Raw genomic sequence first — 17,059 nt, 5'->3', positions numbered from 1 at the left:
AGAAGTAATAGGAATAAAACTACCCTAACAAATTTTTATCGCTGTAAATGCTCGATATGATGACCATTTTGGTTTATGCATATTCGAGCCCGGTGTCCAATAGATCATCTTGCGTGCTGAAGCATTCCAGGTGTAATTGCTCGGCCGGTGTCCATGATAAGTTGCCGGAGCTTGTTGGGGTTTTCCAGTGCTTGATTGTAAATGACGTTGAGTAAATTTATAATGCCAATATAAATGGTCCGTTATTGGACATTATACATTTTCCAGGTAACTCATTCCTGGTTGCCACGTTTCCCGACACACATTTGTAGACATTATTCAGCATGTCATTTTGTCTCCTCTGCTATGATATTTAAAACCTCCTCATCAAGGAAGAGTAAAAACGCTTCCAAAACACTAGTCAAATCCTTATGTGACCCCAAGTGTGCAGGAAAAGGAATTCTTCACTTGCCATATGCAGTATACAACTCGCACTATGCCCTTTGAATGTCACTATAAGGAGATGTTACATTGATACGTTGCACATCTTCATCTTTTTTCTTGCAGAGGCAAACACTTTTCTTGGACATAATTTTTGCCACTTTCCGTACTATTGGAATCACTAGCAAAACTGCCTGCGATGCTTTGTTCCTCTCCTAACATAGCACTTTGAATTTCATAACCTGAAAGACGATGTGAAGGCCCTATCGTTTTTCTCTTAACATCCCTAGACAATATCGACCTTCTTTCTAGTATAAGAAATTTAAATTCTTAGAACAGTTGGCAGTCAAGATCGAGGCACCTACGAGTTGACAGTTTCTATTTTATCTTAACGGAGTGATCTTCCTCCTCATTTTAGTGACATAAAGCGACAAGCTTATGAAATATTTATTGTGAAAATGAGTGGTCAGGAAGATCAAAGCTTCTAGAAGTCACTGGTATATGCAATTTCCATGAATGCTCGGCAGATGCCATACAAATGCGTTTTTCATATAGTGTGCAAAGTGTACACGTATTCAGTGCACTGTCCCATTGGATATTACGTTTGAGGACACACGTGTATCTAGAACCAACATGAGTTGTTATATCATAAGTTGTTTCATTATGGTCCGTATTGACAACTGATCACTATCAAAGGGAAGAGAAGGGTTCACCTATAAGACAGTATACAAACTTACGGTATTGAATAGATAATGAGTTGTTATATGCCGAAAGCTTTATCATTCATTATTATTCTTCCAACAATTCTGTGTCTTTTCAACTTATGATAATGCTTTATGTTGGATGAATTGCAATGATAATAATAACTCTCTTTTCTTTTTGCAGCCAGGAGGATTTCTTGGTAATATTAACAAATACATGTACTCATTTGAATACCATGGGCAAGGCAATGCCTTACATTCAGAGAAAACTTGAAGAGATTGGTCTGAACCAATTTTTGAACAACGCCATATCAGCTCGGCACACATTGGTGGTGGTAGCTGAGAAGGGAATAGAGCAAGCCAATCAGGTGTGTTGGCAACTCCAAGCCCTGCAGGATGAAGTGAAGCAGGTAAGAGTCATTCAACTCAGTACTCTTCCTTAGTGTTGACTATGAAGTCTATGGAAGGAATTCTAACCTTAACTAACTTCAAGTTAATACATATATATATACGTCTAGGAAAGAGATTGAGAGCAGTGACTGACCATGTAAGACCGCGTGGATAGAGTACACATTAAAGAAAACCATACTCTATATCATAAAAGAAAAACCCTCTATCCATGGAGGAGGAGGAGGAGTTGTGGTTGTTGTTGTTTGCTAAGTAAAGTATAAGCCACAAGAAGGAGATGTTATCAAGTGATTCGGTGTTTGTCTTGCTCGAGTTCGTTATTTCCCGGTTATTGTTTTACATTCACATTTGTTGTTGGTGTTGTTAAAGTTATTGTCGCTGATTCGTCACATTTATTTTTGTTCTTTGTTACGTTTTTTGTTCATGTTATGCGAGTTGAACGGTCAAAGTGAATTGCCGCGATCTTCCTTTCCCGTCATGTGTATTTGTTAATCCTTCTTTGTTATTGCTTTATTGTTTTCCTGCTAATAATGGAAAAAAAAGAAGGAAAGAAAAACTTTCACTATGGATGAGAAAGTTCGAATATTAGAAAAGGTTGATTCGTACCGCGGAACACGTGTTTCATTGGCATGCGAATTGCAACTTCCTATATCCATGCTGAATACAATTGTGAAAAACAGAGGAAGCATTACGTCAAGTGCTTTGGAATAGGACCAAATTCCAAGAAAAGGAAGTATGCGTCATACTGCAAATACGAGAAAATGGAAAAAATTGTAATAAGTTGGTTTGAAACTTCAAGAGCCGCAGGCATTCCAATTGATGGTGTGCTCTTAAGGAAAAAGGCGCTTAACGTGGCAAACATTCTTTGAATTGAAAATTTCAGTGCGTCCAGTGGCTGGATCGACCGATTTAGGAAAAGGTATATCTAACCTATAAAACTGTTTGTGGGAAATCTAATGCAGTTAGTGATGAAGCTGTGGAAGAATGAATCGATAGAAGATTGCAGGAGCTGACCAAGGATTACGAACCCAGGAAATTTTGATGATGATGATGATGCTTGTTGTTTAAAGGGGCCTAACATTGAGGTCATCAGCCCCTAATGGTACGAAATGAAATAACAAAAAATTCAAATTCATCCACTGACCAAAATAAAATAAAAAATGTCATGAAGAATGAATGGATGGACATGAACCCTTAAAAAAAAAAAAAAAAAAAAAAAAAGACAGTGGATCAGATGCAAAAAGTAGTTAATTAGAGTATTACTGACTAAAGGACCATTTATTAAGCACAATGATGCTTGATGTCTAAAGGGGTGCTAAATTCACGTCTTAAGGCCCCACAGAATGGTACATGTCGTGAGTAAAGTAGAGCCATGGTATTTGTCTTTTTGGGGTACTGATCAAAAGTAGCGAAGACTCACGGTGGTCCACACAAGATGGTACTACTCACAAGTATTGCAATTCGTACAGGGAACGCAGACCTGTGGTGTTGCTCACACAATGGCGCCACTCATAGCCAACGCAAACCGGTAAGGTTCCTCACCTAGGTGTACTAGTCACGGGCGCTGGTATTCCCGTGGTGTTTCTCACATAGTGGGTACCAATCACAGGCAACGCTGACCCACGGTGCCGCTCATATAGTGGTACAACTCACAGGCTACGCCCAGACCCGCGGTGTTGCTCACATGGGTACAACGCACGGGTACTGGAATCCACCAGGCCAGGCTTTTTACTGCAACTAATCACAAACCTATTTCGTACCAATTTAGTGATACTACTCGCAAGTATATGCAACCCATGGTGTTCCCCGCATGATGGTACGAATCAAGAGTAGTTTCATGGTTCTAATTCAATCATCCCTTGCTCGCCCCTTGTAGTTGCCTCTTACGACAGGCAGGGGATACCGCGGGTGTATTCTACATGTGCGTCCCCCACCCGCAGGGGGTAGTGTGTTTGGTCCGCGAGAGGTATTTTATTTCCCTCAAGTCCGCCGGCAAGCCGGTTAGGACCCCCCTATCCGCCACCTGGGACGCGCCACGTGGGAGTATCACCTCTCCCCCTGCTATGCCAGCGTAGTAGGTTCGTGGCAGGAACATTTTTTAACCTACATGAAACTGGACTGTTTTTCAGTGTGTTGCCCAGCAAGACTTCGGCATTCAAAGGAGATAAATGCCATAGTGGGAAACACAGCAAGATGAGGCTTACAGTGATGTTGGGAGCCAATGCTGATGGCTCTAAGAAGCTCCACCCCTATGTAATCGGGAAATCTAAAAAGCCTTGTTGCTTCAGGAATGTGCGATCAATACCTATTGCCTACGATGCCAACCATAAAGCTTGGATGACCTTAGATCTTTAATGACAGCACTTAATTGCTCTGGAAAATAGGAAGATCCTTCTTTTCATCGACTGTTGTCCTGCACATCCTGTGGATGTTAATTTGAGGAATGTGCAGTTAGAATTTCTGCCTGCTAATTGCACAAGCAAGGTACAACCTATGGATTTAGGGGTTATTCACTTCTTTAAGTCATTTTATAGGAAGAACCTGGTGCAGCGAATTTTATTCCTTATGGATGCTGGAAAGGATCCATCATCATTTAAAGTTTCAATCCTGGATGCGCTTCACTTCATTGCAAACTTTTGGAAAGCTGTGAAGCAGACTACCATCTCAAATTGTTTCTTGAAAGCAGGATTTTTCAAGAATCATACAGAATGTCAGCTGGAATAATAAGAAGAAGAACAACAACAACAACTAGCTGATGTATGGAGAATGTTGCAGTCAGACTGCACTACGGAAGATTTTCTTCAGTTAGATGATTCTGTGATCACTGCAGAGGAAAGAAGTATGGAGGAGTTGGTTGCTGAGCAAACAGCAGCCGAGTCTCCCACCAGTGACAGTGATGAACCAGAGAAAGACAGTGAAGTGATGCCTACCAGTGCTGATGCAAGTGCAACAATGGATGTTTTACGCAGGTATCTGTTATCTGTAGAGGGGGGTGAAAATAATTTTCATAACCTTTGTGAGCTTGAAAAACAAATAGAGATCATAAGAAATAAGAAGTGTAAACAGAGATGATTCTGGACTATTTTGGTAGGAAGCAGTGATTGTGTAGTTTTCTATCTGGAATAAATTTGTGTTAATGTTGTAAATACAGGTGCAATAGTAGCAATTAAAATGTTTCATTCAGAGAAAATATTGCATCTTAGATAATTCTATAGCCATTCTAAGAAAGTAACTACTGTATATTAAAAGAATATATTACTCAAATTTTTAACCACCTACCGGTAACCTTCTCCTGCGCGAAGGATGAGCAGAATTACGAAGGCAGTGTAGTCAACAGTTAATACAGTACACTAATTGGCCTTTGGTCACAGGGGTCCCGGGTTCGATTCCCGGCAGAGTCGGGAATTTTAACCATCATTGGTTAATTTCGCTGGCACGGGGGCTGGGTAAATGTGTCGTTTTCATCATCATTTCATCCTCATCACGACATGCAGGTCGCCCAAGGGTGTCAAATCAAAAGACCTGCACCTGGCAAGCCGAACATGTTCTCGGACACTCCCAGCACTAAAAGCCATACGCCATTTCATTTATAGTACATTAATTAACTTATATGGACCTTTATTTGAGGGAAGTACAGTAAATCGATTGAGACTGAAATAGTATATAAATTAATAATATGCATTTGTGTAACATTTACCTCCTTTTCTAGAGCATTTTTATGTATACCTGTACCAGTTGTTTCCCATGATTTACACTTTTCCCCCTTTTACACCAGTATTCCTTGGTCCATTGAAAAGTGTAAAAGAGGGGTAATACTGTATGTTATAACAGAGAAGAGACTAAGAAGAAGGTGCAGGTTGGAAAAAAATGGTTAGAAACGGTTGCAAAAGTAAGGAGAAACTGAAGGAACTTACTAGGAAATTGAATGTAGTGAAGAAAACAGCTAAGGATAACATGATGGTAATTGAAGGAAGATTGGTTTTGCTTTCAAAACACACAAGCCAAATGAAAACTAAACGATGTTGCCAGAAGGGCATAAATATAAATTCCACAAATCTGCAGAACAAGGAAGATAACACTATTTTACTCTATCATGATCATCATCATCATCATCATCAATTCCAGTTTTCCAGCTGATGGGGGTGGGGGAATATGGTTCCTTCCCACTTTGTCCTGTCTTTCCCCCGATTCCTTGTCCAACACTGCTTTCCTATGCTGTTCTTCACAGAGTCCATCCATTGCATACCTGTCAACCCTTCCGATTTACCCGGAAACTTTCCGGTTTTTAACTCGTCTTCCGATTTTCCGATTTATTTTTACTTCCATTTTTGACTAATATAACCTCTAGTATGGCCAATACTCTTCCCCTAGTATAAAGGATAAATTCTTATGTGCTTGTGTAATTTAAGAAACCTCATTTTAAAGCATGTTTATATGATGCTTTATTTCGTGAGTGTTTCGTCCGTTGTCGTCGTATATCGTGTTTCCCGTTCAGCACAGCAGCATGTGCGGTTTATACAGCTGTGGATTCGGGGCGGCAATCGTCCTGCAAGCAAGAGAGGCTAGCGCTCGCTAGCGACTCATTTAATTGGGACGAAAGAATGAGTTTGTTATTGTGTTGTTTGCGCACTGTTAACATCGTTTCTGTGCGTAGTTTCGTCGGAGTTGTAGGCCACATGTTTTTTCTTGCATTTCTATGCTTTCCCCCTCTGTCTAAGTTGTATGTTAATGTATGGGACATATTTAATTGTTTTGTATGTGGTATGTTCACATATTTAAGTGCATAATTTTAATGAGTTGAATGTTTTTAAGAAATGTTAACGTATTTGCACCCACAACTTTGAACATCCATCACGCAGCTCCGGATGCATTTCGAAATAAAGATGTCTACTACTCAAGTAGCAGGATTCCTATTGCGAAAGCGGGCATTCCAAATACAGGACAACAGCAGAATATTTTCCAGTGTCGGTACTTCAAACCCACGTGTCTAACTTACCTGATGTACCCTATTTGACTTTTCAGAAAAAATCTCACGCCAGAATTTTACGCGAAATGACGATAAATGATTTCAACCATTTTCATTGCTTTGTGATTGAGAAGCGCAAAGTGAAGGAATATTTGATCTCCATTATAGGAACCGCAGGTCAGACGCCAATCACTTTCCATATGCTACAAAGTCGAACAATATATAAGAAAGGAACCCATCGAGTGTTATTGTACGCGCTACCAGAAGCAAAAAACAGCAATGTACTGCAGTGCTTGTTGTACCAGCTTATGGCAGAAAGCTTGCACCTTACATTGCTCTAAAACGTAAAAGAATGCCTAAAGCAAAATTTCCACAAGTGATCCATGTTCGTATTCAAGAAAAATGGTGGATGGACATATCACTCGTACAAGATTGGATACGAATGGTTTGGGGTAATGTAACAAGGTCCCTCCTTCGATGCCCGGTGTTTCTCGTGTTGCACAGTTTTCTCTTTTTGCTGGTATGTCATTGTTATGACATTACACGAATTGTACTTTTATTAGGTCATGTTTATTTCACTTCAGGTCATATTGTCAGCTTGTAATGGGAAGAATATTTTCCAGTGTCGGTACTTCAAACCCACGTGTCTAACTTACCTGATGTACCCTGTTTGACTTTTCAGAAAAAATCTCACGCCGGAATTTTACGCGAAATGACGATAATCACAAATGAGTTGAACCAATTATGTTTATATTATATTTGATGTATCTTTTAAATGTAAATGAATTGTAAATAATTTGTAAATATCTGATTTCCTTGAATAATTTACACATCCGAGGTTTTCGCCTGTATTTTTAGTCAAAACAGTGCGTTAATTACATGAGAAAATATGGTATTATGCATTTTGTTGCGTGTGTCAGTGTGACATAAATATTATTATTTGTATGTAAGTGCCATAAATGAGAATGATTAGGTACATTTTCTTGTAACCATTTTAATGTTTTCTTATTTTGATTTTAAATTTAATGGTCAATTCTCATTGTAACGCTAGATATGTATGCCTTTCATCCTGATCTTTTTTCACCTACACCATGGTGGAATATATGTGATTAAATCCAAGAATTTAAAAATCTTCCTACTTTTGGTTTCTAAAAGTTGGCAGGTATGCCATTGTAATCTTGGTCTCCCTCATCCTCTCTTCCCTGTCATCTGTCTTTCCAGTGCTTGTCTTGGCACTCTTTCTTCTGCCATCTGCTTGACATGTTCAAACTACCTCAATCTGTTCTGTTCCAGTTTGTTTTAGTTTTTGCACATTTTGCTCTTTTCTGTGTCTTCATTTCTCACTCTATCCCTCCTTGTCTTCTGTACCATACTCCTTAGGAATTTCATTTCAACTGCCTGTACTCTACTGTCATCTCTCTGAGTCATTGTCCAGGTTTCTGCTGCATATGTCATTATAGATAAATAATATCCCTTGTACATCCTTTTTTTTTCTTCTTTTTGCTAGTGGCTTTACGTTCCACCAACACCCACTCTCTCCCAGATGCAAGCTCACAGCCGCGCACCCCTAACCGCATGGCCAACTCATCCAGTCATTACTTCTTTAGCCTTCATTAGCCTTGTATTTACAAGACCATGCCATTATAGGTAAATAATATTCCTTGTATGTTAGCTTATTGCACGTGTTGCCGAATGCAAGATAGAAATGACTGAATTTGGTGTTAGGTCTCTGAATAGAACCTAAGTGGTACATAAGGTTCCTTTACACCATTGGGCTACTCACATTCTAAAATGAGGTCAAGAAAGAAAGATAAAGAAAACAATGACAGGTTATATTGAAAACTACTACTTTTGAGAACATATTAGTATGCAAAAGTATTTCATATTTATCTCTGCACCTGGTGGTAAAAGGCACTCTACAGTTGTATCCTTCTACTAATTTCTATATCTGGTCTTCCATTTTCTGTCAGTTCACTTCCCAAGTATTCGAAGTGTTTATTATTTTCAGTTCCTTGTTTCCAGATTTGATACAGTCAAAATCGTTTATTGCGACATTGCTTTTAACGACGTATTGGATATAACAGCGAAATCTAATAGTCTTGTCTAAATCCTATATAAAAAAATTGTTCAGTACAACGTCGCTTATTACAACATATTGTATAAAACAACGTATTTTTATCACATTTTCGGTGAAATATGCCGGCTGTAACGTCCAATCTTGATTTTTAGTTTGTAATGTATTTGGAGATTGCTGACAGCAATATAATCAGTCTGTCTGTTAAATAGTCAAGGCAAGCATCGCTCTGAGGATGCCACCGAAGAAAAGGAAAGTGTTTAATATTGAAGAAAAGTCTCCGATAATATGGAAACATCAGCATTGCTAAGGAATTGGGTGTAACACACTGAACAATTTCTACACTTTGGAAGGACAGAGAGAAAATAGTCTCTTTTCGAAGAAAATTCTTTAACACGTTCCGTGCGGTTCGGGTCACCATGTGCCCCGAAACATGTTACTCTTATCCGTCGGTGCGAACTTCCCAGAATTGCGAAGTAAGTAACTACGTCCTAGTTACGAATTTCCGTTAACTAATGGCAACATAGTGTTCCAATTGAAGCAAAGGATCGAGGCATACTGCTAGTTTTGATCGGCCCACCGGTGACCCGAAAGAAGTTTTTTTCATCTTCCATTCATATCGCTTCGGGTCACCCTGAGTCCCGATTGTTGTCTGACCTAAATTTTTACGCGGGAATCGCTTGGCGCGGTTACGGTGAATGAAGAATAGAGTGTTGCTGCCCGCAGATAGTAGATTGTTGTTTAAGGAGTACCACCCTTCTGATATCTGCTTTCTACATTGCTCTTAGGAAAGCCAATAGAGGTTATTGGAATAGTTATTGACATATTTACTATCTTCCGTATATAATATTTACAAGCAATTTCAAGTCCTTTTTTAGGTATGGAGCTTTCACATTCTGACACTCCGGTGGCACGGAAAAGAAAGAGGGTTAGGACAGCACTGGGGTGGGCCTATATTACGTTCCGTGCGGTTCGGGTCACCATGTGCCCCGAAACATGTTACTCTTATCCGTCGGTGCGAATTTCCCATAATTGCGAAGTAAGTAACTACGTCCTAGTTACGAATTTCTGTTAACTAATGGCAACATAGTGTTCCAATTGAAGTGAAGGATCGAGGCATACTGCTAGTTTTGATCGGCCCACCGGTGACCCAATTATTTCCGGGGTCATTTCTGTTTCACGCAATTGTTGAATCGGAACACTGTCGCACAGATAAATACACTGGAATGTCTCCTCAACAATAACGCACACAACAAGTGCACTTGCATTCTTTAGGATTTAATACTAGGGAGTAAACAAAGTCAAATTCGTCAGGTCACCGGTGACCCGAACCGATAATAACTAAAGGCAGCATCGGGTCACCGGTGAGCTGATACGACGTAACAGTAAGTCATCGAAATTCACTGCCGCAGGGAACGTGTTAAAACTCAAGTGGGCCAGGTTATCTGAGCACAAAGATATTGAAGAATCTTTGGTTTAAGCAGCAAAGAATAAATAATTCTTCAAGCAAAAGGCAGTGAAATTTCTTTCAGTCCCACTCCACAAATACTATACTATACTGTAAATTTAATACCTATTTCAGTTACTCGTTTTCTGAAGTTTTAAATTAATTCTGTTAATTAACCATGACTGAGCGAGTTGGCCGTGCGGTCAGGGGCACGCGGCTGTGAGCTTGCATCCAAAAGATAGTGGGTTCGAATCCCACTGTCGGCAGCCCTGAAGATGGTTTTCCGTGGTTTCCCATTTTCACACCAGGCAAATGCTGGAGCTGTACCTTCATTAAGGCCACGGCCGCTTCTTTCCAATTCCTAAGCCTTTTCTATCACATCGTCGCCATAAGACCTATCTGTGTCGGTGCGACGTAAAACCACTAGAAAAAAAATATATTACAAACAATTAAAAGATTGCGGTGCAGGGCCTGTGAACACTTGTCAATAACACAGGGTAAAGGATACAGAATGGAAAGGATACAAGATTGATGGTACAACTTACGGACTCTGATTCTTACAATTATTGGAGTTTTTAGATTAAAAGGAGGAATTCGTATCAGCTGAAATTCTCCCTCTCGAAATCACTCTTGTGACTTACATTGTTGAATAATATTAATCTCATTTTCTTCTCATTGCCTTTCTTTCTTTCTTTCTTTCTTTCTTGTTTACCAAAAAATCCATTATTATACTCCGTTTCCAAGAGAACCTTCCTGGTGTAAAGCCTATTTTGAAGCGGGGCAGACATAATACCATATGGAGTAAAATAAAAGGGCAATGCATAAAGAAATAGAAAAAGGTTTATGTCTACCTGGGACATTTGACGTCATAACAAAATATCGTCCCACAAAAGAAAAGGGAAGTAATGCACCAGCACACAAAACTAAAGTATTTAAAATAGAAAAGTAAATACCAAACAAGGCGAGATATTTACTCAATTGTTCAGCACTCTATCACACAAGTTGAGAAACACAAGAGAGGTCAGGAGAAACGCAAAAGGGGCCAGAAAGTTACCAGATTCGGTACACAAATAGTCCACATGTAATTAGAGCATTAAATTAATTAGCTCTTGAAATCATCATAGATGACAGTAGAATTTCATCACTTAAATTCCGTACAAATACACGTTTTTCTGCGGCAGGTAAATGAACATGGTCAGATTTCACAATACGTTAGCTCGCTAGAATTTGGTGACAGATATGCAACGGAGCATGCATGACTGAACCATCAGTACATACAAGGAAAATATCTCTCCAGGTCATCAGTGGCAAATTAAAAGAAAGAGGCACAAGACCAAATGTCACAGAATATTTTGCATTGTTTATATTCTAGATACAAGGCACACTGAAAAGGGGTAAACAAAAACAAGGATACTGCTGCTCAGAAATGGCTGACAGTATATGAAAAAGAAGAATAAAATCAAAGTGACTAAAACACATTGCTAAATGCGGCCAGTATCCAGTATTTGGGAGATAGTAGGTTTGAACCCCACTGTCGGCAGCCCTGAAAATGGTTTTCCGTGGTTTCCCATTTTCACACCAGGCAAATGCTGGGGCTGTACCTTAATTAAGGCCACGGCCGCTTCCTTCCCACTCCTAGCCCTTTCCTGTCCCATCGTCGCCGTAAGACCTATCTGTGTCGGTGCGACGTAAAACAACTAGCAAAAAAAAAAAAAAACCATTGCATGAAGGAAAGCAAAAGGAAACAATAATAAAGTCATCGTGCCCGTCAAGACCACGCATAGACGAGAAGGAAAAATCTTGACTCTCGCATGAGGTTAAAACACTACTTAACATAAATTACAAACTTTCCACCTGGAACCATGCCTTATATACCATGCAAATTCGGAACTCCTTAGGGCTTTCTTCAGTAGTTAAGGATAGTATCATAATGCTTATTATAGGAAACACAATCTTCAATCTGGATTGTAAAACTTTGACAGGCTGGTAAACAAATCTCACATAATAGAATAGAATATTCATACAGGAAGTCAAGGATATACTAAAAGAGAGAATGGAGATGGCAAGAGGAATCTCACTGCTATCTGTTGAGACCACCATATCAAAGTCCTACAGCATTAGTAATACAGAACAGATAGTAAAGAGTCAAGAAAAAGTTTCTTGGCTCAGGGGTAGAAAAACTGTAGTGAGGAAAGTGATCAGTGACAGCAAGAGAACATTCTGGTGCAAGGTTCTATTCAGTGAAATTGCATAAACGTGTAACTTTTTGAAAAAATGTCATAAAATATTGTAAAAGAAACTGAACACTGAACTCTGACGATGAGAATGTGTGCAGAGCACAGTCAATGTAATGTGTTGTGTAATCAATAAAGTGTTTCAAGTAAATGAATGCATTTACAAATTTTTTGAAGTGATCTAATTCTTTTGCTGGTCAGTGTACTTATAAATATATATGTATGTATACCCATTTGCTTCTGTGTACCTCTGCCTACTGTTTTTCATTCTCTATACAATTTCCCGATCCCACTGGTGTCTGGTTGGCCATTTTTGTTCTGTACTTAACATCTCTCCAACACGTACTAAATGTACGTAACATGACCTAATAAGTTGAAAATCGGTTTCAATTACAATGCGGTCGTGAAAATTCAATACTCATTTTAAATATATGTTTTACACTTTCTATATGTTTATACACCTTGTTTAATGATTTTATGTTCTGTATGCTATACCATGAACCTTTTTGAGAGTTTCTGTTGATTTAGTCCCTAAGCAAACACTTTGGAGATTCTTTGTAAGTGTGGTTCATTACTTGAAGATATCTTGGTTGTTGCAGTACCGCAAACAGCGAAGCTCAAAGAAGAGAGTTAAAAGTGGACCATTAATTGCTGTTCTTTTGACTGCTACCACATTCTGTTGTGTTATGTTGTGGAAAATCCGATCTGGCTCATGAAGACCCAAGGAGCAGCTAACATTTATAAGATTTTGTGTCATGTCTAGACTGTTTGGAACGCATTCACTTGTTGTGAATTTATCCTGCAGTAGTTCATGAACAGTGCAGTGCTGATGGAAGGTGGAACAAGGAGAGAAGAACTGGATGTACTCATAGCTGTTGTCTTTGCATTTGAATGTGGAATTTGGTGGAGGAGGTAAATTTTTGTGTTATGAATGGGACTAATATACAAACAGTTTTGCTGAATAAAATGGAAATGATTGCTTCACGTTTAGAGTGCTGTTGAACTAGTATGATGTGTCTTTGGAATTATTCAGTACCCTCAACTTGGGGTTATTACAGTCACCTTCTAAGATATATATATATTTGTGAATATTTCAGCCATTTTATGAGATATACCATTAAAAATTAAATTGGATTCAGTAGCTACTAATCATTATGTTATTAAACTCAACTTTTGGAACGTCAAGGATTTGTCTCACACCTAGAGAAAACGTGTGGGGTGAGGTCACTATGATCGTATATTGAAATCCCTCTGTAACCTAGTATTAAACAATGCAGATTTAGATATGGGTATGTATGGTCAAAAAAGAGCAATAATATCCTAGCAGATTGATGTAAAAATGTGTAATCTCGTTACAGGTTACACCAAAAAAATTAAAACATAATAGTATAATAATAGTGAATCTTATGAATTAAAAAATATCCGTTACAACACAGACACAAAGCTGCATGAAACATAAACAAACAGGTTGACAAACATGACAACTATAAAGGACGTGGGAAGCGGCATGGAACCCTAAACAGTAGATGGTACGTATTCGTTATGAGGAATGAGTGGTAGATGTTAATCACCCTCAAGCTCTTAATTTAATGAACTAACAAAACCAAGGTTAAAAAGGATGAACAAAATCTAATTATGTTTTATGATTCATTAAATTTAATCTAAGAACTAGTTAGTTTTTCTTTCAACTAACATTAATCAGGTTCATACCGTACTAGTTTTGTTTTACAGTCTTTTGGGTGACACCTAGTGTACTCGAGGTAAGTGTCTTATTGTCTCTACCTTTTGGGTGTGTTGTATGTGCCTAGCATTTCCGTTTCTTCATTAACCTTGTCTTGTACTCGTACTGGTTCAAAGGATGGTACCGGCCGGAAATAGGATTGATATAGATGTTGATTCCCATAGGGAATTATCAGTAACAGGAAGGCGAAAAGATGTACAAAATTGCAAAACAATGGGGCAAGGCAGCAAAAGATTCAGTCAGGAGAAAATAGAGCTGTACTGAGGAAAAATAAATGATTTACTGGCTAGGTTGACAATTTCTATGAAAGGTTGCATAATACGGAAAATGACAGAGGATTCAAGGAAGGTGGAACACCTAATGATGGGCTGACAAGGCTCCAGAACAGATTATACATATCAGTACATCATTTCAAAAGAGTAAATTCTATTAGCAATTCAGAAAATAGCAGTTGATACATCACTCAGTCTGATCACATGTTAATGAGAGTTGTCAGAGAGGACATGGTTGCTGATGTAATTGCTCTTATAAGTACCCATATATTAGACATGTCACATGTACACATTTCTTCAACAAAGCAAGAACAGTATTGATATATTTAAACTGGATATGAGATGTCAAGCTCAAATGGTGTTCAGTGAGCACCAGAGAGGTTTCAAAATTTCACTTGGCACAATATCGGTATATTGCAGTCGATATTGAAATGTGTGAAGAAAGCAGTAGTGCTACTATAATTTTTCTTGACATTCTTAAAGCCTTTGAGACCATAGGCCACGATCATCTTAGAAGAACATTGGAAAATTCTGCTGCTGCCTCATTACATGCTGTCTCATTACAAGTAGGAAATCGAACACAAATTAAATGTAATCACTTCAAAATCAAGCCAATACCACTTAGAAGAGGTATTTTGCAGGGATCTCCTTTCCCCCCCCCCCAGCATTATACAATCTTGTAATGGATCATGTTTTGGAAGAACTCTATGAGGAACCAGTTGCAACTGAATATGAATTTCCCTTAACAGTCATTAACAGTCTTAGGTCTCGCGGATGATACCATTATCATCATCAGCAAAGATAAATAATCTGCTCTCAAACTTGCACGAATGGCAGTTCAAGAATTCAGTGGGATTGATTTGAATATTAATCTGTCAAAGTCACTATGTATCAATATTGTTCAAGGTAAAGTCATTGGTGAAGATATCTCGTCTTACGGAGGAGACGTCAAGAGCGTATCTCCGGAAGAATCAATCAATGAAATATTTGGGAGTGAATTTTAAGAGTATTATCACATTCAACTGTCAAGCTTCAGTGAGTGATTTTAAGAAGCAAGTTAGAATCTCTGTCATCCCCACCTCTTTTGCAAACTAATAAAAAATTATTTATTCTAAATACCTCAACTTGTCCATCTCTTGTTCACCAGTTCCAAACAATTCCCTTTGAGCAAATTCCTGTAAAATTTCTCTAAGATTCAGATAAAATGATCACTTATCAACACCCTCCAGCCAATCAGTGGGTCAGTTGCCTTCAAGGATTATCTTGTAGTGAATGCCATGAAGCTTTGAAAATGACAGGTGAAGTAGTGGCTGTACGAGCTGTTCCTGACGGGACATTGGATGCTAACCGTAGGTAGCACTGCCATAATGAGGTAGAAATGCTTGCTCACATCCTTGGTTACTGCTCGCATGGGGAAACTCTATGAAATACAAGACATCATAAAATACGATCTTCCATTACTCAAACATTAAGGAACTCAGAGTCTTCAAGGAGGTTCACAGTCTCTCTCTCTTAAGGCAGCACCCATCAAGTTGACATGATAGCCTTCAAAGATCACCAAAATGGCTTTATAATAGATCTGCCGATCAGATTCGAAACATCCTGAACACAACCCAATAAGGTCTGTGAAAAAAAGAAAAGAACATATGAAACAACTCTCCCATTCTATCAACAAAAATACCAGATGGATGATATCGAAGCCATTGGATTAATTGTTGGCGCTAGAGGAACCATCCTCTTTTTTTCATTTTCTGCAAATCATTTAACCTAATTCATGCATTAGTAAGAGAAGTTGCAATGACTTCCTTGAAATATTCAATCGAAATGCTGAGGAACTACCTATCTTCTGAACCTTTTAATCAAATCATCGTTGCACCTGTGAAAACTGCTGTGTGATAATATTTTTGGAGAAATGCTGACCTGCAGCACATGTTATGAAGAGTGAGAATTTCTTGTCAATATTCAGACAATATTGAACCTTAGATGACAGAACCTTACCAGCCAAAGCTCTAAACTAAAATATTTCACATAATGGTTTTAGCATTGATGATGCAGCAAATTTACTAACCAACCCTTATGTAATAAATTCAGTTACTTTAAAAATTGATTTTGTTTTTTCGTATACTTTGTCCTCAGGGGCAATCTGCAGTTGGGAAAAGTATAAATAAATAAATAAATAAATAAATAAATGAATGAATGAATAAATGAATAAATAAATAAATGAATGTTGTACATAATAAGAATGGAAGTGCTGGATGTGCTGACCTGTTATGCAATTTGATGTGAAAAATATTCCATCAAGAGGAAATAAATACCAGCAGAGTGGAGATGTAGTACTAATGTACCTGTCTAAGGAAGGAAAATCAGAGAGATAGTGAACTCACTTCTCACACCATGAAAGTGTCTGAAAGAATTGTAGATGCAAGACTTAGGGATGAAGGGACAATTGCAGAGGTACAGTACAGTTTTATGCCAGGGTGAAGACAATCGACCCTAGTCTTACCTTGAGGCAACTAATGGAAAAATTCAGGGAAAAACAAAAGGAACTACATCTGGTATTTGTTGATCTTGAGAAAGCTTATGATAAGAGTGCCAAATCAAGAAGTGTGTAGAAGCCTTCAAGAAAGAGGAGTCCCAAGGAATTACATCTGTCTAATTCAGGAACTGTACTGAGAGGTGTGAACTCAAATGTCAGAAGTACGAGTAGTATGGAGAAACAAATTTTGAAGTGAAAGTGAGACTCCATCAGGGATCAGCGTTAAGTCCTTTCTTGTTTAACAGTGTCATGGATGTGCT

General features: G+C 38.5%; 1 protein-coding gene across 2 annotated transcripts in view; it reads left to right on the top strand.

Annotated features, from left to right (window-relative positions):
* LOC136867206 (uncharacterized) overlaps positions 1 to 13,384 on the top strand; it is an 84,770-nt gene extending 71,386 nt beyond the window's left edge. The window contains exons 4-5 of one of the 2 annotated variants that reach the window (XM_067144336.2): positions 1,306 to 1,531; positions 12,850 to 13,384. In XM_067144336.2, the coding sequence (XP_067000437.2) occupies positions 1,306 to 1,531; positions 12,850 to 12,966 (343 nt within the window). In that variant the 3' untranslated portion in view covers positions 12,967 to 13,384. Of the gene's footprint in view, positions 1 to 1,305; positions 1,532 to 12,849 lie in introns of those variants that run through there. The other variant, XM_068227052.1, reaches the window with a different exon arrangement.
* Positions 13,385 to 17,059: the final 3,675 nt, after the last annotated feature.

The sequence above is a fragment of the Anabrus simplex genome, chromosome 3, assembly GCF_040414725.1.
Source record: "Anabrus simplex isolate iqAnaSimp1 chromosome 3, ASM4041472v1, whole genome shotgun sequence".
Classification (NCBI taxonomy): Eukaryota; Metazoa; Arthropoda; class Insecta; order Orthoptera; family Tettigoniidae; genus Anabrus; species Anabrus simplex.
The sequence above is the reverse complement of the archived record's forward strand: the minus strand, read 5'-3'. Positions and strand labels throughout refer to the sequence as shown.